General features: G+C 35.1%; 1 protein-coding gene across 12 annotated transcripts in view; it reads right to left on the bottom strand.

Moving 5' to 3' along the window:
- Positions 1 to 1,663: 1,663 nt before the first annotated feature.
- Positions 1,664 to 23,319, bottom strand: part of CLASP2 (cytoplasmic linker associated protein 2) — a 153,306-nt gene continuing 131,650 nt past the window's right edge. For all 12 annotated transcript variants that reach the window (XM_026081301.1, XM_026081289.1, XM_026081295.1 and 9 more), the window contains 10 exons: positions 21,836 to 21,979; positions 17,707 to 17,850; positions 17,131 to 17,237; positions 16,138 to 16,291; positions 15,153 to 15,381; positions 9,287 to 9,480; positions 8,288 to 8,416; positions 6,184 to 6,390; positions 4,986 to 5,102; positions 1,664 to 3,844 (listed from right to left, as the gene is read on the bottom strand). In XM_026081301.1, the coding sequence (XP_025937086.1) occupies positions 3,758 to 3,844; positions 4,986 to 5,102; positions 6,184 to 6,390; positions 8,288 to 8,416; positions 9,287 to 9,480; positions 15,153 to 15,381; positions 16,138 to 16,291; positions 17,131 to 17,237; positions 17,707 to 17,850; positions 21,836 to 21,979 (1,512 nt within the window). In that variant the 3' untranslated portion in view covers positions 1,664 to 3,757. The remainder of the gene's footprint in view (positions 3,845 to 4,985; positions 5,103 to 6,183; positions 6,391 to 8,287; positions 8,417 to 9,286; positions 9,481 to 15,152; positions 15,382 to 16,137; positions 16,292 to 17,130; positions 17,238 to 17,706; positions 17,851 to 21,835; positions 21,980 to 23,319) is intronic.

Here is a 23,319-nt window from a genome sequence, read left to right as displayed (position 1 = left end):
AGATTATGTTCTTTCAGGCTCATTTTCAAAGGAACAATGTTATATTCAGAATTCAAATTCTTTATTGAAAATTAAACCGTAAACAGTTTGGGCCTACAGGCTTACTGCATGGATATACTCAAACACTTAAACATCCATAGAAGCTCCTGAGAACATGAAAGCCTGTTCCAGGATACAAACCTTCTTCACCCTGGGACTCAGACCACAAATAATAAACACAGCTCAGCTGGTTCCAATCTTTATCTTTGAAAACAAACAAGCAACCAAACTCAGGAATATTTACATGATCAGCTCTCCTTTCAATTTAGGCTTACTATTCCAACTGCCTTGCTAAGACTTCAGCTCAACATAACATGTTACTCAAAATCCTTTAAAACAAATGACATCCAAGTCCCCTATGTGTTTCCTGCCCTGATTCTGCATGTAGCTTTCTTTCCTTCTTCCTCTCTCCCTTTTAAGCCCAAACCCCAGCCTTTTCAGAACCACATTTCAGCATTCAAATCATTGCAACAGTGACTTAATCTTTAGAGAATATTAGAAAGAACACAAAGAAATTCCTTCTGAAAAAGAACCGTAACTTAATTTTCTTCTAGATCTTTATACTAATCCATTAGAGAAAGCACCTCCAGCATGAACATAAGGCATGACTAACGATAATTCCAATTTAATTAAGCTAATGTCTACTTATAACATAGGAAATGAAAGCAGAAGTATTGCAGTGAATCTGATACCTGGTTGCAGTGGAAAGCATTTTGTTGCAAATTCTTACATTCTGATGGCTTGATTTACTATAAAGCAGATTTTATCCATGCATAGCAGCCTCACTTTTGTTAGAAACAAAAACAGTCATATCATAATTGAAAGATTCATCTAAATATATTACATTCAGGCTTTTAAGTACATGGGATATCTACGCTTCCAATATTTAAAGATTATTTGGAAGAATAACTGACCAACCAATTTCTTATAAACATCTTCCCTCCCTGTACCTGGAACAAAAACTTTCAATCTTATGTGGGATGAAAACATCTCTGACCAACTTTTATAGCATTTTTTTTCCTTTTTGTTTACACATAAGAAAAAAATAATATATTTGGTCAGAAGATATACTGTATGTTTCAATACACTTATTTTTGCAGTATGGAATAACATCTTCAAACAAAGGCAAACAGCAAAGTCATCTTGAAATGATCCCTTGAAAATAAGTATTACCTGTAGAAAAAGCAGGATTAACACACAAGCCTATTAAACTTAGAATCTGTGTTTTTAACCGATTTTTTTTATATCACTGAAATGTACATTGCAAGATCTTCAATTGAAAAAATGTTTTAAAAATACTAAAAACCACACCCACAATGTATAAATAATGTACACATAAATTAAGTAAACAAGAAGCTTGCCTAAATGAATGAAATCTGGTGATCATAAAGATTTTACTCAATTTCTAAAAAACATTCTTTTTGCCTGGCAGACTGGTATTAACAGCATGTTTTCTAATGCCAAGACAGCTCTAGTAACAGAGTATCTAAAAAAACATTATTTGGACACACAAAACTGGAAGATTCTTTAGATTTTTTTTTAAACCAATGTTGTATCAATGACATTTATAATTTTTTAATAGCATGTGATCAAATAAAACAGAAAACCAGAATGTATACATTGCCAATTTTTTAAAGTAATGTTATGTACATTTTATTGCCAGTATATGCACAATGGTAAGCATAGAACTATAAATACACAATGTAATTAAACAGTAGAAAACAACAAGAATGTTACATATAACAAAGGAAAGAAAGAGGAGATACTATTTTCCTGATGTAGCTGCTAAAAAGGGCTAGTGACAAGTTATGACAGTCTTGTTTTAAGTCTTTACCTATGTTTCTACAACTTTTCCTCCAATAGAATAAATCTCTGCAACGACATTGTTTTTTTAACAACCATATCTCAACTTTTTCTATCAGATTCACTTCAAACTGAAGTGAAAACAACCTTTCATGTAACTACAAGCATCTGACTTCATTTTTATTCAGTTTTGTTTTTCAGGGTATCTAGTAAGTAAAGTGTGTAAGTAGTTTCTTAGGATATTTGGCTGCATGTTGAAGAATAGAGTTTTGAATACACATTAAGTGGTAATTTGAAAAAAAAGAAATAAAGAAGAATTTCTGTAGATAGTTCTTCCACTGGGTGCTATAGGCAGCAGCTCATTCAAAAATTAGTCACCCTGAAGAGGTAGAGAGAATTTTAGCCTAGCATAGATCATCATCCTTGGCACTGCTATTTTCTCTCTTATCAGGATACACTTTCTATAACTAGACAACATCACAGTCAAARAAAAAAAAAAAAAAGTTCCACCATTCCTAGGAAGGGTCTATTTCATCCCAGTTCTCAGTTAATTAGCTTGTTGCTTATATCCAAGACCAAAAAATAAAAAAAGAAAGAAAAAGAAGAAAAAGACAACATTTAGGGACACATTTACTTGATTTTTGTTCTCTCTTTCCATTATCAAGTTCATAAATACAAAGAACCATTATTCACAATAAACTAACTCTCTTTCAAAAAATGGAAAAACAAACCCTGGAAACATTTCCACACCTTAATCCAGATGGGTCTTGAGGATGCTATTCAAGAAAACCATGCAAGTAGTTTGGTGCAGCTTTCCCAACTCATCCAAAATATATACTTTTTAAATTAAAAGGTGGCAAGATCCATAGCATTTGTGACTATTCCCCCTCCCTCCCATTTAAATTCAATGCAGAAAACCTTGGTGCTTTTAGGAAGGTAACGAGTAAGTTGTTTTCTGCACTGTTGTCATAAAATCCCATGTGAGTTACAATACAAGACTACTGGTTCCAGCAATTAGGTTGAGAGGAAACATTCTAGTGATAAAGATAAATACATACTGAGCATGCTTGGGCAGAGCACTCCAGTCTGAAGCATCCTGCTTGAAGAACGAAAGGTGACAAGGATGGTTCACATCCATCAAGTGACCATTAACTCTGCTGCTAAAAAGCAGACTGCCACACTATCACCAGTTCGGCAATGCTACCCTGAAAGGGCTGTCTTCCACATTAGGAGGTACTAGTTGTACTAGTCCTCTACTGTTCACACTAAATTCTTATTTATGCAACAAACATACAACCAATGAACAATATCACTTTTACAGAACTGGATCAATCCAGCTTTTTTTATAGGCATATTTCTCAATCTCCAGAATATCCCAAACAAGCTGTAAATAAGATGAACCACCAACACAGTGACTGAGTCTCACTGCAGTTCAGACTAGACCTGCCTTGTTTCACATCACTTCTTGTTTCTAGCAAAGGACATGATACTCAAACAAAATAGCAATAAAAACAATGTTATCTGCAGCTGAATGAAAGCAACAGAATTTATATTTTAACTTCTGAAGCTTAAAGCATACTTGTTTAATTAGCATTAAAAAAAATTTTAATACAGTAACACTGGCAAAAGTTAATGGGAAGACACAGAGGATTGCGAACAGGAAAACTAATGGATTAGATTATTTTTAAATTTTATTTTGTTTTGATCAACTGATGTTAATACTGTTTTTTCTTGGTTTTGGAATAACTCTATTGCAACAGTCACATGCAGGCTGAGGACAGCCATTGGTTAAAGAAAAAAACAAAAAAAAAAAACAGAAAAAAAAGAGTTCCAAAACTGTGTGTAAGAATTCTCCTTTCACTGAAGAGGGTCTTGCCCTTTCTTTAAGAGACCTGGTTCACTCTTGTCAGCTTCATTAGCTTTGTCCAGATACATCTGCTGTTGCATCCCCTGGTCCAGAGCCTGTTTGTGCACGTTTAATGTAGAGGTTCAATAATTTCATCTGAAAATTTAAGCCAGAAATTCACTTGGTTAGTATTCACAAACTGTACAGTTGAACTCTTTACTGTAGCCTACAGCAATGCTACACTGAAGGGATCATTAAAACATTTTCTTTTTCCCAAAAGAAAAATTATGTTTTATGTAGTTGATTCAAAGGTAATACTTGCCAATGAAAACCTCAAACACGGCAAAATTTGTCACAAGGAGAAACTGATCAAGCTTCACTAAAGATGTTAAAAACCAAAAAAACCTATGGTATCTGGATTAGGATAGATGGATTATTCTCCAAAATTACAATGCCATTCTGAATAAGCTAGCTTTTTTTTCTTTTAAGATACTGTTGAGGTTTTAAGTCTCTAAATATTTGAGTTGTTGATATATATATATATTTTTTTACTTACTAAAGCTTCCAATACTGTCTAGAATCACATTCAACATAATCACTGCCAGATAGCATTTTTTAAGAAACAACTGTCTTAGAATAAGATATACAAAATTAATTGTCCTGTTCTATTCCCAAGGACAAACGGATTCGCAATTAAAATACAGCTGTTTGCATTGGGGGGGGCGGCGGGGGGGGAAGACAGTATGCAAGAGATGTCGAAAAAACTATAAATCTCCTGAATTAGTTTTTTTTTTGAAAAAGAGGTAACGAAAGGACTGATAAAAGCAAAAGAACAGGCAGGGAGAACAGATGAAGCTGTTGCATATAACATCTGCATATTATATTTATTGCTTTCCAACCTACAATTGCATGAAAAACACAATGAGAGATCACTATTTCATATTAAAAGTATGACAGTGAACTCAAGCATGTTTAAAATATCAAAATATATATATATATTTAAAGTTTTTGGCCTCTGATAGTATGCAACTACATCTACTATAAGGCAGCAAGAAATATGATATAATTTAGTATTTCTTTTAATGCTAAAGTTCATGCACTTGTATAAGTATCTAAAGATGTATGGATTTTCAGTTTTGAATCATTTACGCTAACATTACATTGATCCTCTGTCTGAGGGTTTCAGCAGCCTTGATATTTTTATTCAAATATAAAATTTATGAGATTTGCAATCAAAATGCAAATGCATACATGCAATTATGGACCAAGATTTTTTTATATGGTATCTTTTACTTACTTTACTGCCAGTGAGTTGACTGAGATGTGGTTTTAGTTCATCACCAATTACTGCATGAATGGCTACAAGGCAGAAAACACATGCCTTACGAACACTGCTCTCTGAATTATCATAACCCTAGAAAGCAATAAAATTAATAGCTTATTAGTTAATCATTAAAAGCCTCAAAGCTATTTACTTATCCTTATGATAAATACATTAAAATCTACAGTAAATGAATGCTAAGGTAGCCCAATGAAGCATTCCAACAGCAAAAAACCAAGCAAATACAGGGCATGCACTTAAAATGAATTCTGCTTCTGAATCACCGTTGACAGTCACTTTCCAGACTGAAAATAAAGCCAATATGTTCCTGTTCATAAGTTACACTGTGAAAGCAGAGCTGCTATCATGCTCTATGTTGACACACAGTAGGGGAGAACATAAGAGAAACAGTTCTAGATTATAACRATATTTATTTAAAGCAGAAGACCACAAATTTAGAGCTTCCATATTCTGAAGGAAGCATTCGCTTAAGAGGCAAAAATTCTTTTCCTAACTCCCACCTTAAGACTTTTGTTTCTATTGCTACATTCCTAGTAGTTCACCTCGGCCCTCTCCCTTACACCCCCTCCTCAAAAGCCTGCCCCCCAAGGCCCCTGCTCCACCTTGGCCTTCTTACAGATGTGCGATGAGACTGCAACCATTAAAGACAGAACATCTGCAGAATTCAGCCGTCAAACCCTGAAAAGTCCCTGTCAATCACATGCAGATTGACATATCTCAGCTCTTGATAAGCTGGATATAGGGAAAGAAACTTCTGATTTTTTTAATTAAAATCCCCCCGGCCTTTCCTCTTGCCTCCCCAAAACACCAAACAAAAAAACCCTTGAATTAGACACACATACAGCATTGACAATTTCAGACTAAACGATTAGAACTTGGAAAAGTTACAAACAACAGAAAACTATCTTATAACTAGAAGTATTTACCAAGCTTAACTACAGCCAGTACTTTATATTTTTACCTAGATCTCCTTTGATTCCTTACCACAGTTACTATTTAGCTACTTGACAAAGATACTGTTCCCAATATCTGAATTATTTTGGACCAAAGCAGCAATCACCTAATCAGACGAAGAAATCCTTTATGAGAGCCAAGTGATATTATTTGAAAATAATCTCCGTAATTCTGACATATGTTGTGTTCCATTTTTTACCTGTATTAAACCTGGCACAATCTCGGGCAAAAGCTGAGTAAGGGTTTCTTTAGATACTCTCTCTATGACTTTTGTCTGCATTTTGATTGCAGCCAGATTAATGGGGTAATCTGCAGTTTGGATAATTGGACAAAGAACTTTGATGCACTGATCAGGGCTAATGGAAGTGGCCAGCATGGAAGCAGCTTCTTCGGCAGATCTCACCACCTGTTGAAAGAATAAGTAAAGACATGGAAAAATGAATTACAAGACATAATTGCTGTAGTCAGTGTTCTGTCAGTAATGGTTTCTGGGGGGAAAAAAAAATTATGGTTCCATATCATCTCAACAGATCTACAATACTTAAAAATACATGAATTCAAGAGACTTTTTGAAAATCTGCATGCAAGGTACAACTGTTGGACATAACACTTTTCTAGAAACGAAGCTCTTTTCAATATTCTATGACTAATAATACATCCTGAGCAAAACAGATAGCAGCACTCTCCAAACCTGCCTGACAATGACTGTTGCATCAGATCTGAAATCTCTCTATTCCGCAACAACCTTCAACTACTTCTTGAAATTTCACCACCTTTCTAAATCTACAATTTCTTGTGTTACCATTCATTATTGCTCATTAGGTCTTTGATCACCGACAAGGCATGTTTTCATGTTCATTTCAAAAACTGTTCAATGACATGCCTAAATCACTGCTTCAAGAAGTTAAGTCTAGCTGTTCCTCCGCCTTTATGTTGGAAAGGAACTACCAAGACAGAGTTCTTAAAGCCTGCAGAATATAGTAAAACAAGAGTAATTAGGTAGGAAGTCAAAAGGTACAGAAACTCGGGATATAGCATGGGTACAATAGTCAAAATTCATCTCTGATCTTCATGTTTGTGCAGCTGTGGCATTTGCCAGCTGACAAACACCTGGATCAATGATGTATCAGGAAGTTCTGCTTTGGATTCGCTCAGAATCAGTATTCACCCCCATCCTTTCTGGGCAAGAAATGGGTAAGCCAAGACATTCATTCTCTTACCATTGTGCTCAGGGGGTGCTGAAGAGAAAGAGCTTCCTAAACTGTTTCTCTCCATCCCTGTCCCCTTTTCTTTCACTCATACATAGGAAAATGAGAGAAGAAGCAGGGAAACAGAGATGGGGAGAAAACAGTCATAAATACAGTGTATGAAAAAAATTAGAGGATGGGGGGGGAATGAATATCAGAAGAGTGAGAGAAGCTATTGGTATAGGAAGAACTGCAGTCAAACTTCAAAACCTGCAACTCCACAGTAAGCTCCACACAGAGTACACATCCTTGAACTGGGTGCAGGGGGAGGAGAGGATGTATTTGTCTAATATTAAACCTAGCTTTTTCACATAACATCAGTGATACTTATGTGAACCACTTAATATCTGGGTGGTTACTGTATTCATGTTTCTAATATGTACCAATGCATTATGCTTTGTCATGCATGTGTGCACCGCACTCAAAATAAGTATTTCTGAGTAAGATTACAGTTATAATTCAACTACTTCATGTCTTCTGCTTCTGAATTCCCTCCCTATTCTTGGCCCACAGCCAGCTCTCTTCTCTTTTATATCTTCCTGCATTCTCTCTCCTAACAACGTTCAAAGCCATGCTCTCTAACAGTGCAGAGCTGGCTAAAAATGGAAAGGGCTGATATTTCTTTGCTATGTTCCATCCCTTCTCTCAACCATGCACCTTAATGAAATCCCAAAACTTGTTTTAGAGCTCCAGGATACAAACAACTGGCTTAAGATGTCATACAGGGAAAAAAACTCCCTCCAGTTGCTCCTTGATGCGCTATAATGACATAACTGGGTACTGCTCTATATGCTCTTCAGACAGCAACCAAGACAATTTTTATTAGGGTGATGTAAAGCATCTCAGGGCTTATAAAACTGCATTTTTTTCCCTCTTATTAACTTTATTAACTCTAATTAACCTTTATTAACTAATAATGCTCGAATACTTGATTATTAAACAAATTACTTTCTTAGTAAGATCTGACCGATTTCTCAAACATTTTCTGGACATAACACAGCTGTTTCATTCTGAAATATTTTGTCATAACTTTAAACAGAATAAATAATTACTAACCTCCTTATGAGGATCCTTATGGGCTTCTAATGTCTTCATGATTGTGAGCTCTGCATAATTTTTAAATCTTGCTGGCTGATTTCTTAGAATCTCCCTTAGAACTTTCAATGCCAAAGCTCTGATTGCATGCTAAAGATTAAATATTTAAAATAAGTAAGTTACGTATCTCTAAATAGACATATTTTATCATTTGTTTGGCCATTGGAGAAGTCTGATAACAGAAAAATATTAATTAGACTATGCTCTATCTGTATATTGTACGAACCAAGTGTAACAAATACAGCTAGGGAAAAAAAAAAAAACTTCAGTGGCTCACCCTGCTCTTTCTTTCTGCAAATAATTCAGGTAGTATATCATAAACATGTCACCAAACTAATTGAGTTATCTGTGCTACCCAAAAGTTGCAGAATTGCATACAATTTTACCCAAGTAAGGGCTGATAAAACCTTTAGCATCAACATCACAAATCACTATTTTTCAAAAGATGTTGAGAAATTTTTCAGAGCAAAAAAGAGGTATTAGTATCATTTTGAACCTCAGTAATTTAAAAATGATGGCCCTTATAGAATATATTTATATTGAACTTGAAGGGTCTTTCCAGTGATCATTACTGCATTTTAGAAACCRCTCATTTTTTAAATGCTTTCCCCATACATGATGTTTTGATATTTCAAGTCTACTAGGGCTATGAACAGGTAAGCTCTGTGAAAGCCCAGTGAAAAATATTTCTTGCAATCTATCACATGGGAATCAACGAGTAAGACTTGAGAAGGTAAGTATCGCTGATACCCTTTTCACCACTGGGGCATTCAGGTTTCATATTTTCATTATTTTCATTTGTCAATTGCCATAAGAAAGTTTTTGTTTTTCAAGACTAGCTGAGACTTGTGCCCCTCCTACAAACTCTATCCTGCCCCTCCTACCCATACAAACTCCAAAGACGCTGAAAATAAAAATTGTGCTTTGTTAATGTTCTAAACTGGATTAATCTGAATTTACCTCTTTGTCTCCAAGTGTTTCAAGCAGCAGAAGTAGTATTGTTTTGAAATGCTCATCCCAAACACCAAAAGACTCTTCTTGAGTTAACTTCATGAGCTCATACAGGGCAGCTTTTCTTTCTTCAACTCTCTCATTATGGTTTGATAATTCTTTCAGTAACTCTGCAACCAGATCAGAATGGTCCATGGGAGGCTCTGTTAAAAAGGAATATACAAAAAAATTTCTCAATTTGTGAAAATAAATATGAGCATCTCCTGTATAACTCAAAGATACTTTCTAGGATGGCCAGCCTTAAAATCCACCTGCTTTTATTTTTCCCCAAATTTGTCTGAGAAAATTACTACTTGACTAATATATTTTCAGTGCAGTCAACATTCCTGAATAAGCTTACAATCACACACACACAAAAAAATCCTACAGAGACACAGCAAAAAAACCCACAAACCAAACTTAGATAAACTGATTTAAATTTTACTCTTCCAGTACTCAAAGGTGGTAAATTCTCTGAATCCCTTTAAATCTGATCTATACCTAAAGTATATAACCCTACCATCCAGGAAGAGAGATTTGTGTTTTCTCCTTTAATGAGAAAAACTTGCTTAGAATTTTGTAAGCCATGTTTCCACAGCAGTATCTAGACTTTTAACAAAAAAAGAATAAGTGTCACAAGAGCAGTATTTGGTATAAAATAGCTGAAGTAGAAGCAAACAAAAGCCAGTTAAGCCCTTCCACAGAATAACTGTTATCCTAGTAACAGTCATTACAGGACAGCTCTGGAGGGTTTTTTTAAGTTTCAGCTACAGAGAGGATTCTATGATGACGAAAAAGACAGCAGTAACAAGATCATATTTGTAAACATTGGCCTGCAAACAGGACGATCTGTAAGCTCTCACTCTTAAAACTGGTCTTACAGGGAATGAAATATCAAGTTGTTGCCTTTATTCCATTGCCTAGACCATTTCAGCCTTTAAGAAAGAAAAACATATAGCTTCCACCTTTGCATTGAGACTTTTGGATAAATTAACAGAAATGCAAAAGAAGAAGTTTGAAAGTTTGGACAAAAATTTTCTTTCAGAGGGCAAACAGTAATAGCAAAATTCAAATGTTCCCATATCTGCATCTTTTCCTAAAATTATTTTCTTTTACTAATATACAAGAAAAGTATTTTCCATAACAAATTTATGAGATCATATACTGAGGAACCACAGCTCTTTAACATTATTACTATATTCAATAGTGTAAATTATAAATGCTACGACAAAGCAGAAACTAATAAAAGCTGAATTCAGAAGAATAAAATTCTGAATTCAGAATTCAATACTACCTCTGGAAAATACCTACCACACAGCAACTATCTTTAAAAACAATCACTGTTTTTGTACCCAATGTTTCTATTTGCATTCTGTTTTGGATGAATAATCAAGAACACAAACACCTGAAAGTAGAAACATTTTTTTTTCCTGCAAGCACATCTATTGCCTCTATATTAATGCATGCTTTCCAAATTCTCTAAATGGATCATTAATGTTTGCCTAAAGGACAGACTGAAATTGCATTCTGCAGCTGCATTATGTGAGTTATTAATTAGTGCAGATGAGCAGAATGGACAACCCATTTTAAAGAAGCAAGATCATTACTTTTATTACCACAACTATTATACTAGTTCGACCAACCTGTGAGGACTACAACTATAGTGAACCCTATTTTGAAGAAAGCATATTGAGCATTATTGACAATTAGCAAAGCAAGCCATATCTGCCTAAATAAAGTTATTCTCACTGTAGAAATATCAGAATGAAGGAAGTGGCAATTTGAATATATTGGGGGAAAGGAGAGGAGAAGGCAGCAGCCATGTCTATCCAGGGATAAGCAGAGGAAAGAAGATCTGTTAGCTGAGGAGATAGCTGCAATTCCTGAAAAACATGGAGACAATCAAGTTAGCGTGCCTTCATGGCCTGTGTTTTCTATTCCCATGTAGCACCCAGTGTTTCATTTCTAAACACTCTCCAGATGAGAAAGGAGAGGTGTAAAAGAAACTGTATTCAAAGTACTCAAAGTTTCTCTTTCAGAAAGAAAATAAAATATAAACAAGAAGAAGCAGATGCAACCCCTGTCTTTGAACAAGATAAATATATAGCAAGTATTTGACAAGGAACATCTCTTCTCAAACCAGGCACAGAATCACAGAATGGTTGAGGTTGGAAGGCACCTCTGGAGATCATCTAGTCCAACCCCCCTGCTCAAGTGGGGTCACCTAGAGCAAGTTGGCCAGGACCGCATCCAGCCAGCTCTGGAATATCTCCAAGGATGGAGATTCCACCACCTCTCTGGGCAACCTGTTCCAGTGCTAATATTATCCTTTGACGAGATATATGATATAGGAGTTAGAAGGAGAAATGAAGATATATCTTGACTCTATAATAAAGGTTTTGCCACTGTCACATGTGGCTTCTTAATACAGAAACTAAGGAAACATGCCCGAAAAAAAGCCAACAAATTGGGTGCAAAGCCTGATGAATCACTTCCAAATAGTGACCGTACTATAAATAGTTTTCTATTAATCTAGGAGGATACATGTGCTGTCCCTGCTCAGGACTGTCCTGGGCCTGGTTCTGTTTGATGCTTTTGTTAATGATAGAATATGGAGAGCATATATAGAATCTGTAAATGAAATCAATTTAAGAGCAGTTGCAAAAGTTCTGGAGAACAGGACAAGAATTCAAAAGGATCTTGATAAGTCAGAGGAATGGTCTGAAATAAAAAAGATGAAAGTCAATAATGACAAGTGTAAGGCAAGACACACAAGCAGAAATCTTAAGCCCAGATACAAAGTGTCAGTTAAAGAGGAAGACATTTGGAAAACACAATCTATGGAAAAAAGCTGAAAGAAATGAGTTTGCTGAGAGAGGAATATCCATTTTCAGTCAGAGGCTGTGGACTGCTTTCAAGGAGTCTGAAAAGTGACTTAAAAAGGCAAGTTCCCTTATGCTTCAGATAAAGGGCATCTCCACTGGAAAAAAGTGGTGGTGCTTGGAAGATTTAGGCTGCTACTATGAAAACCTTTTCATTGTTAAGTGAGGCAAAACACTCAAATAGCCATTTCAGGTACACTGTGGTATCTCCTCCACTGGAGATTTTTAACCATTAGACAAATGTCTGCAGAACACATTTTCATGCCTCAGTGCTGCTGGCTGGACTAAATAACCAGCTACTGTGTTCCCATCTAGTGCTGTATTTCCATGTCTTTCTGCCAGTAAGAGACGAGAAGACAGCTGGGAGTCCAGTACAAACAGGACTTCTGGCCAAGCTCTTAAAGTGCAGACGTGAAAGTAATGACAAAATGCTCCCCTGCAATCCACCTTTGCTTTACCTTTTCCAGTGGTGCCACTCACTCTAGGAAGGCTGGTGACTCCAAAGCAGCCAGGCAGCACTCTTCTCAGCCTTAATGCATATATTACTCCTACCAGCCCCTAAGCTCAGCTATGACAGACTATACAGTGTTCAGAAGCCTCTGGTCCAGCAGGTTTATGGGAAAAGTATGCAATTCCTTAGTGTATGTGAAAGTGTATACACTAAGTGTTTTGCCAAGGATATCTTTTTTCATGCCAAGCTTTTCAAAATTATCCCAGCTAAAGTTCTAAAACTAATACAACAATTACAGAACATACACAGTATAACTAAGAGTGAACATAAGAATGAAAGTATTTTGTTAAAACCCATTAAAGGGGAGACCTAAATAATACATTATACTGCTACTCCAGTCAGCACAGACCACTACTGGACTGGGAAACTTCACTCCAGCCAGTTCTGAGCTTTTACTAAACCAGAACACCCTGGCAGAGCATAGATTCTTTAGTATTCTGTGGGATTTAACAAACAAACAAATAAAACCAATTAAACCCACTCTTCTGTTAAACTAACACATATTCTTATGTAAGGATGTTTGATAAGCTTGAGACGGAACTAGAAAATAGCTTCTCTGTCTCTGCCAGTAGTTACTGTATCTTAACCTAAACTGGAAATGGAACTTTTAAGAGAGCAAAGGCCACAGGATATACACAGTTAAGAGTTGTTCACAGAAGCTTTTCTGAATATTTAAAAATCCAAGCTAACTTTGGCACGAAGAAAGAAAATTCAAGATTTTCAGACAATAGCAGTTAGCAGTCAATAATGTACACGCAGTGTAAATATAAACTGACTAAAAATTGAGAAATTACAGATTTTACACACTAGTGAGACATGAGAATATCAGAATGTGATTCATAACCAAATCTTAACAAAAGCTTATAGACTTTTTTTAATCAAATTATATTTTGGTGTTTCTTCATGAAAATGTTCACACATAAGAAAAGAAAAATTAATCTCCCCTATGCATAACTGCTGTTATATTAATGGCTCTCAGAAACAGCTCCAGATGGCAAATAAATAAAAAAATCAATGAACTGAATGTTGAGTAAGTGATAATTATCTGACAACACACATTTTGCTGGGAAAAAAAAAAGTGCATTTGACTATGTGCATGAAAGTCATTTCCCAGAAAGTCTGATTTGTTAAATAGGTTTTATCAGTTGGTTTAATACAGTATCCACAAATGGCATGTTGTCAGAAGGTATAGAGAGAATTATCCCATGTAACAATAGCATCATTGTAATCCAGAATTTGACAACATACTGGCTCTGTATACATATGACAAGGGTATTTAATTATTGATATTTACATGACATTATTTATAAAGTTCCCCCCCCCCAAGTCCTTTTAAAAAGATCATAATTTGTCATGTACTTCTTTACTAAGCAGAAGAGGAAATGAACTACAAAGAGAAATGCACTTTTATTTGGATCTGGTTTTAATCTAATGTAAACTTAAAACCAATTGATAGCAACTTTTCTGATACGAAATGGGTGTTCTGCAAAAATAAAGCTAAAAACATACAAATTTTTCACATTAAGATAACATTAATCTCACTTTGAAAGGAATTACTAAATATTGGTAACTGAACACAACGCAATGACAGAAAATAGCTTTGTTTTTCAAAAGCTTCTATAACACATCATTGCTTAATAGCAGAGGAAAACAGAAAGAGGGAAATCCACTTGCCAATCGCTAATAAGAACTTAGTTTAATTAAAAACTGAGTTTAATCTATAACTGAATATGAAATATCAATCATGGATGGTACACCAAATCATCAGAAACACCTGCTACTTCTCCAAAGCATCATTACTTAACCCCTCTGTCCAATATTTAGCTATAAAAAATTACCCAGAAATATACTAGGAAATATTAAAGAGAAGCTTTAGAAGCCTACAAAACAACAACCTAAGTTTTCTTTAGCCAAGAGGCTAAATGAACCACCTTCCTGGTTAAGGCTGTTTTTTTGTTGTTGTTGTTGTTGTTGTTAAAGAATGTTTACTCAATAGAAAATACCAACATACTGTTTCAAATACCAATACATTATTAACAAAATATTTAATCTTTCACCTAATTCCAAAACTGGTTTGATCCAGTTTTATTTCCTTGGTGTAAATCTTTTTTTTTTTTTTTTCTCCCCTCCTGATCATAAAACAATCTGGTAAGTAAATTTACATTGACAATCCTGCTGTAGAATCTGCTATCAGAAGTATACTATATAGTTAAGTAATTAACTCATTTTTCCCCTCACATCTACAAAGATCAAGCAATCTCACATCATCACTCAGCAGGATTACTAACAAATAAACTAATTTATAATACATTATTTGCAACACTTGTGCTGCCTCTTTCAAAGGCTTTTACATACACAGCTAATGATGAATTCAGAGACTGAGCTAAAACATGGAAAAATCTCACCATTTTCTTTCTAGCAAAGGATGCAGTCTGAAGCTTACCATCAGGAAATTGCTCTGCATCATCATCAAACATGGCTTCTTTCAAAGCAGATTTATTAAATGAACTTATACTATCTGAATAGTTGTATGGGTTATAATCTCGTGAACGTGGCGAGGAGTGGGGAGGCATTGTGTTTAGTAAAGACGTTTTGTTATCGAGAGCCGTTCGGCCTGTATCACTGACACCACTTCCTGCTCGCAGGTCCACTATTCCAGATGCACTGCAAATCTGCAGGAGAAGAAATACCATACAAGCATATAAGAACATACTGCGCTTTTCAATTCACTGCATCTCTATTTTGTCTACACAGCAACAACTTACAAGTTCCAAAACGTTTCCTAATATTCCCCAATTAACTTTTTCAAGTTCACTCTTCAGACAAGAAATCTTAGCAACAGTTCCCTAGCAGTTAAAATACTTAGCTTTCAAAAAAAAAAAAAAAAAAAGTACATAATCCAAAAAAACCCAAAAGATCACAAACTAGGAACAGCTGTCTATATTTGATCTCAGAAGTTTGATGCTAATTAATTAAAACCATGTTTAAGCATATAAGTATTTGGCAAGCTCAACATATCTGAAAGCCAAAGTTCCATAGACACAGAAGTTTAACATAGTGCATGCAACACTGAAAAAACTCTAGGTTTTGTATGGAATGAACCAAAAGACTTTAGAAAAACATATAGCAAGATATATGCCTCTCAAATGAAAATAGAGGCCCAACTGATTGGCAAGATAATCCATTTTAAAATTGCTAACATTTTAAATAAACCAACAGCTAATACTACTTGTAATTAGTATCTACATTTCCAAAGTGTGTTTTAAGACTACAAATGTATTCTTCTAAAGTTCTGAAGTGATTTAGGAGAGATGTTCCATTACAGAAGTCATAATACATAAACCTAGTTAAAATGATGCTTTATACGTAATAAAGCAGGTTTTGGCTTGGTTTGCTGATACCAAGATGCACTGAGTTTCGATACTCACCGAATCGCCATCATCTTTTTTGGAATCTCGTTTCACAGGCTCATTCATATCTTCTTGACTACGAAAACTGAAATTCTGAATGGCTTCAGTGACTCCACGAAGAGAACTGTAAATATCTTCAGAATTCATATTTTCTGTGTCATAGTCAAATGCACTGTGGGCCACGGACAAGACATTGGAATTAAGAAGGGTTTATTTTTTGACCTCATGTTTTTAATTAACATTAACTTGGAATGACAGAGACTCAGGAAATATTAATGAAATTATTATTTTTCTTGAAACATGGTGAGGAGGAGAGCTGGCTCTCCACATACTAAAGTGTACCGTATTAAGTGCAGCGTATTTGTTATCGTTTAAGTGTACTGCCAGTGACATAGAAAGCGCTAGGACTGGCTAGATAATGAAGAGCTGCATTACATAGCAGCATCTGCCCAAAGTTGTTTTACTCTAACAAATATGAAACAACTAGAAATTTTATACTGTTCCCTCTTTCTAAAACAAGAGTATCAAAGTAATAAAATCAATTAATCAGTTTCCACATTAAGTTTATTGCCAAAACCAAAACTTATAAAATCCACTTAACTGGCAAAATTGATACCACAAAGTTAAGGACCAGAACATTTATGAACTTCTTCCTTTTTAGTCTCTCTAAAATCAAAGTATGGTTTGACGACCTAACTGAGCTACTCTAACATTTGCTACAGACAGAAAGAGAATCTCCCTGAACACTTCCCTCCCTTCTCTCACTATCCCATTCGCACCCCTAAGTGCGCAGTCCTTTCCCACCTCAGGCCAGCTCTGGCATTCATCAGACCCTTCAGGGAGGCTAAGCCATCCCAGTGTGCCATCATTCTGTGGAGGTACAGGGTAATTTTTCAGTATCTGGCACTTTTCTGTGAATTTCTCTCCATGCTTTCGCAGTTGGGGTTACAATTTTGGGCAACAGTTAATGAAGCCCTAGATGCAGAAAATTATACCACAGACTTACGTTACCTTGGTGACAGAGTATTCTGTGATGTGTTGGTTGGGGACGTGAGGGGACTTGACCAACTGGCTGGTGAGCGTGGAGTAGGTCTTGTTAAAGGACTTCCCATGGATCCCTGGAGGAGAAGAAAACATACTCTAGTAGGACTTCAGCTTCCCTTTGAACCTATTACTGTATTTATTCTCTAGTGCCCAGAAACATTTAAACAAGTTCTATTTAATTTCTAGGACTGGCTAACCAGTTACCAATAACTTCAATCAGGTATAACTTTGTACTGACTGAAGTACAAGATAAACTACTCTTAAATAGCACATTCAAACTTAATAAGTCACTTTACTTGGAAGCAATGCACACTGAAAAAATTATCAACCTTTGGAGGAAAAAAGAGATGAGGGCATTCTACAAAGAGCAATACCTGCTATTATTAAGACAGTGTGCCACCTAGGATTGAGCCCCTCCACTCCCCCTCATTTTGTCCCTCTCACAAACAACTACTGAAATACAGTTATGTTGGAACCTCCCCCCCCACACCCCCCCCAAAAACCCAGTAACTTCAGAAAGAATAATTTAAGAGGTGTAAATACCTGACCACTGTTGCCTGTGTTTCGCAGATGATTGTGGAGAAGCTTTGTGGCTCCATCCTGAAATGTTTTTGGTAAAGCACCTAACAGCATTGTAAACTCTGGCGTATTGAGTTCAAAAAGGGAAATCAGCACTGACTGTGCAGCCTACAGGAAGAGAATACAGACTGAAGTTATTAATTTGATTTTCTGAAGTAATTTTTAATCAGCAAAAGATTCTGTAGTGAGGCATAATCACAAGAAGTGACAAAAGTATTTTTCAAACTTGAAGAATAAAGATGTTAGCAGATGTGAACAAAAGCAATTTTTATTTGCTCATAAGCTGGAAGTTCCAATATTAATAACTCCAGGCACACACCAATGAGCTCTTACTTTGCACAATCTTCCTAAAAAGTAGCCTTCCACAAATGTGCTCCTCAAACTTTTTTCCCCCCACAGAAGCCCTGCTTACTAACTGAAGTACTGAAGAAAGAGGCAAAATGACTTTTAGAGGGTTTGGGAAGTTGGACAAAGTAATTTAAAAAGAGAAGAATTCCATGGCTAGAAGAACACACAAAGCAGGAACAAGTCTGCAATTTCTTCTCCTGATTTTAGCAAGTGGTAAGACAGGTGGTAGATAACCAGCAGACCAGTTTGAAAAGAAACAGTTATCATTTTAGAAATTAAAAAAAACAACAAAAAAAGAAAACCAGATACCCTAATTTGGAATGAGACGATCTTGACTTTGAGCTGTGATCACAGGACTTAATATACTTTATAACTTATCCTACAGCCAAACTAGTTAAACTTTTTTTCCACAGCTTCCTTTATCTTTAAAAGATAGGCAAACATGAGGAAGAAAGTAGCTGACTGCAACATACTCTAAAGATGAAAACTGTTAAGTATTAGAGTTTATAGTCAACTGGATTACACCCTCCCCCCCACCCCCAAATTTTAGTTCTTTATCTTTAAGGTTATCCTCATCCTAAGGATGTTTTACAATATTTTTTCTTGGACTGACTGAAAAATGACAGATCTTTACTGCCAAAAGGAACACAGCAAGTTATGCAGTGGTGGGCTTCCTGCTGGGCTCCCTCTGGTAAAGGGATTTTGACTGCCTGACTTCCTAATGTTCATATAATTTAATGAATGTCCACTGGACAGGCTAACAAACCTGTCAACACAGCAAAAAACCTATCACATGTAACAAAAGGCTAGAGATTAAGTTGTCCAGAAATGTCAATAATTTCTTTTTAGTATGAAACTCTGACTCTAAGAGTAACCAACTATGTGTAGTTTCCATAAAAGCAGCTCACCATCAAGGTCTGCCATGCACTGGAGAGAACCAGTGCCTAATGCTAGAGAGAACGATAGGCAGCTTGTTTAAGGACCAAAATACTTCAAGCAAGTAGTTTAGAAAATTCTTTTAGACATTTATTTCCCTCCTTTTGCTTCCAGAGCAATGAACTGTAGCATTTTTTAATTAACAGTTGAAAGCCAGGGTATGAGCACACATACTAGCACACATCTTAGTATTAAGTTTAATGAAGAAAATACTAACACGTTAGATTGCTACAAAACATCTTTGCACACTGGCGATTGGCTGCTTTCTCAAATGCTTATGTCCTCCTCTCTCTGATAGTCGTTTCTCTTCAAGTGAATACCCTGAATGTCCTCTATGTCCCTGCCTTCAACGTTTCCCTTTTCCTCATTTTTGCTTACAGTCAATCTTTTATCAGAAATCGATAAAAAGCAAAACCCACAACTGAACAAAGGCTTGGAAATCATCACTTTCCTTTTTCTTTCTTGTTGTCTGTGTCTCCATTCCATAACACTTCGTCTGTTTAAACTGCTTATAAAATAACAGACAGTCGAGGGTCATATCAGGAAAGAAAATGATACCATCAGGTCTGCCCATAATGAGGCTCCACCTATGGTATTAAAATTGAAGTTGACCCACAAAGGCCTACGCAACTGCCTATTTTCTTTCTAACATACTTTTAAAAAATTACATTTTAAAATGTTTGGCATTATTTAGCTTCAAATTAAGCTCTTGCTCTGGAAATTTAAATCCAGTTCATAAGTATCAGCTTTTCTGCAGCTAACCGCAGTACTTTGGTACTTTTTGTTCTCAGAAGAAATCTGAAGTCCTGAAACATGGAATTTTACCCTCCAGAAAGAAGTCCCATGTCACTGAACTAAACTAAGAATGCCCTATTAAAGGTTGATTAAAAAAAAAAAAAAAAAAAAAAAAAAAAAAAAAACTTTCCCAATATTTAATACAGAAAAAAACCTAAAAAAAAAAAAAAAAAATAAAAAAAAAAAAAAAAAAAAAAAGATGATGACTTTCCCAATATTTAGTGCTGGAAATGTCCTTAATGAAAAACACACTGTTTGCACACAAATACAGCTGGCATAAATTCTAAATTTAAAGACACACTAAAATGTTATGAGCTTATTAAAATATAAAAGCTTGATGAAAACATTTGTGATAGCATCTTCCAACATCTTAGAGAATGAATCATTTTATATCATCAGAATAACTTTACTGACTATTCATTGGTGAAATTTTATTTTCAAGAGTTATTAAAGGCTTTTTGTAGTTAGCTACTTCCAACTGCTCTGTTATGGAAAGAAAAAATAAAACAAGAAAAGTTCATACACTTAAGGTGTTCCAGATGATAAAACTCACTGGCAATTCTTTCCATGATTCAGTTACTTATTGACATAAAAATGCTTATTAGAGATATGAACCATCAGATAAGACAGCTTGCCACGTGTCTTGCTACTAAAACTTTTCTGATTTATAAGATAGTGCTGCTTCAATTCCCTTCCTGTTTTTATGGTTTTATGCATGTCACTAAAACATGGTAACTAAGCAAAACAAGTCCATAATCATATTACTGCTTTCCTATACTCATAAGTTTTATTAGAAATGAAAATTAAGAAAAACCTCTAATATAAACTTTCCTATAGCAAATTATTAGAAACATTCAAGATATGAAGAAGTGGTGAAAATGATTTTTGTTGTTTCTTCATATTACACATTTGTGAGACAACTCAAACTACAATTTGTATCAATTCTCTCCAACAAAACATCCTTCCTAAAGGAAGGAATTTTTGAGACTGTTTTCAGAAATGATGAAGTTGCTAAAATTTAAGCTGAACTGAATCTTGCAAAGGAAATCAAAACAAATAAGTGGTTCTGACTCTTCAGTTGCAGAAATAAAGCTGAAAAAGGTATGAAAACATTGGTTCTCTGTCATAGATACTTCTATTTTGTGAGCCATAAATGAAATACTTTTGATGTTCAAAAAGTGTGAACATGCCAATAATGGCAGCTCAGACCGGATGAGAACAACAAAAATCACTGTTTCATCAAACTGAAAACAAAATTCAAAGACTTTTGCTATCTGTATTTGGAGGGACTATTTATAATCCCTTTCTGAAGACTGAATTAGTGCAATTCTCATGGTTCTTCTGTATCCCTAGCATATCTGAATACCTCACAAACATTAATTTTCACTTCAAGAAACCTGTACAAAAGGAGTTTTGCAGTGGAACTGTAGCATTACAAAAACAATTCTTTGGTACTACCTTATTAAAATATCAACTTTCTTTTTGTCAAAAGGTCAACAGTTATCCAATGCTTTTGTTAAACACAAAGGACAAAAAAAAAAAAAAAAAAAAAATCCAACTGAGACTGAACTGTAAGTTTGCTACCATACTCACCATTCCTGTTATGAATGTGCTATTAATATTACAGAGGCTGTTCAGTAAGTAATACTAAATTTGTATAGAAAATGCCTACTGAAAACATTTTAATACCAGATACACCAATAATACATAAATGTATTATGAAAATACAACCTTGATGGAGATTTTCAAGATGTGTTAATTATAATGTTTTACTTAAATGTTTTCAAACACCAGTTTTGGCAAAGTTTAACTTTTTCAATTTTGATACTTCATACAGACATATTATCTATGTTTGCAGAGAAGGATAACAAAGTATGTTTTGCTTATGAAAGAATAAGTTTTTAAAGAAAAAGAGGATTTTTATCATTTTTAACCAAGAAATATCAATAGCTTGTTTAATTTGAAAAGATGCTTGGAATGTGCTTCAATTGTACACACACATTAACAAACATACCTTCCTAACATCTGAGCTTTTAGGTTCTGTGGTCCAGGTGATGATCCGAGACACTGCTAACCTAGTTTCACTTGAATTTACAAAATCTCCTGGATCCATCTGTTGTGCAAGAGTCTCTATGTATTTAAGGATTGCAACTTTGACCTGCAAAGAGAAATAGAGTCAGATGGACAATAAAAATGGCACGCTGCAAGAAGAAGCATACTCACAAAATAGGATGCTCTTTCCCTAGAATAATTTTTTTTTTTTTAATTAAACCAACAATTTACAATGCTTCTAGTAAGTCTTTTAGGAAATATAAAAGCTGACTATCTGAAAGAAAGTTCTTATCAGCACTGGTATAAAACTCTAAACAGTAAATCACTTTACAGATGAGTATAACACTTCAAGAAAGAAGGAGGTTTTCCCACAAACTCATTAATGGACACCTTAGATTTCACTGGTAGTAACTAAAGATACACAAATCACTGCATATGCAGAAGTTCATATTTAACAAATAAAGCAGAAAACAAAAGTACTCATAATATTTAAGAATATTCAGAATTTTTAAGAACTGTTCAGAATTGAGAATTTTTTTTCAAGTAGTAAAATGAAAAATGAACATCAGCTGATGAATAAACAACTCTTATTAGAATACTATGCAGTTAACACTTAGCACCCTTTAATGGCAGAAAACAGAGTTTAGCATTAAATAAGTATCTTTGGGGATAAGCCAAATGAATATATTAAAAACATTTGGAATAGAACTTCTACAAAAGATTTCTTAAGAGGGGTCATATGCATACTCTTCCTTTGAAGATACTTAGGAGACAGAGTCATGGATCTATCAGGAGGATAGAAAAGATGCTTTACTTCCTCACCATCTGAGCATCCTTCTCATATCCTACAAGCTCGCGCTACTCCTTACAGACAACTATCATTTTATATATTCCACACTACAGCCTCTCTCTAGCTTCTCCAAAATTGCATCACTGCTACAGCACAAGGAGAAGGGTTGTTATGCCCATATCTCCCTTAAACATTCCCCTCCTCAATTCCTCATACCCCAGAGATAATTGTCATGCAACCCATCAAAAAAACCGGTAAATGTTTATTTAGGTAACTCGCTTAATTCTGAGCTGTTTTCGCTTCCACTAATAATTATACTGAATAAGAAATACCCATCAGGGAGAGACCTACATCCAGTACAACTATAAAAAAATAAAGTTCTGGATATATTTAATTGTTCATGGCTTGCACTATAACTGTTCTGAACAAAGACATTTAGATATTTCCCTTGGTCATCAAAACCTTCAAGCTATTAAAAATTCAGCAAGATACACTGAATGACACACACATTAGTGGTAGCTGACACATGTAGGTTAATACTTCATTTTCACAGCGGCTGTTAAAGCTCGACTTTTCCGAAGTTATACGACAACCAATAGCTAGAGATTTTTGTCTTATACAAACCAATAGTGACGTATGCAGTACAAAAACGCAGC

Source organism: Apteryx rowi, unplaced genomic scaffold (genome assembly GCF_003343035.1).
Source record: "Apteryx rowi isolate R43461 unplaced genomic scaffold, aptRow1 scaffold_540, whole genome shotgun sequence".
Classification (NCBI taxonomy): domain Eukaryota; kingdom Metazoa; phylum Chordata; class Aves; order Apterygiformes; family Apterygidae; genus Apteryx; species Apteryx rowi.
The sequence above is the reverse complement of the archived record's forward strand: the minus strand, read 5'-3'. Positions and strand labels throughout refer to the sequence as shown.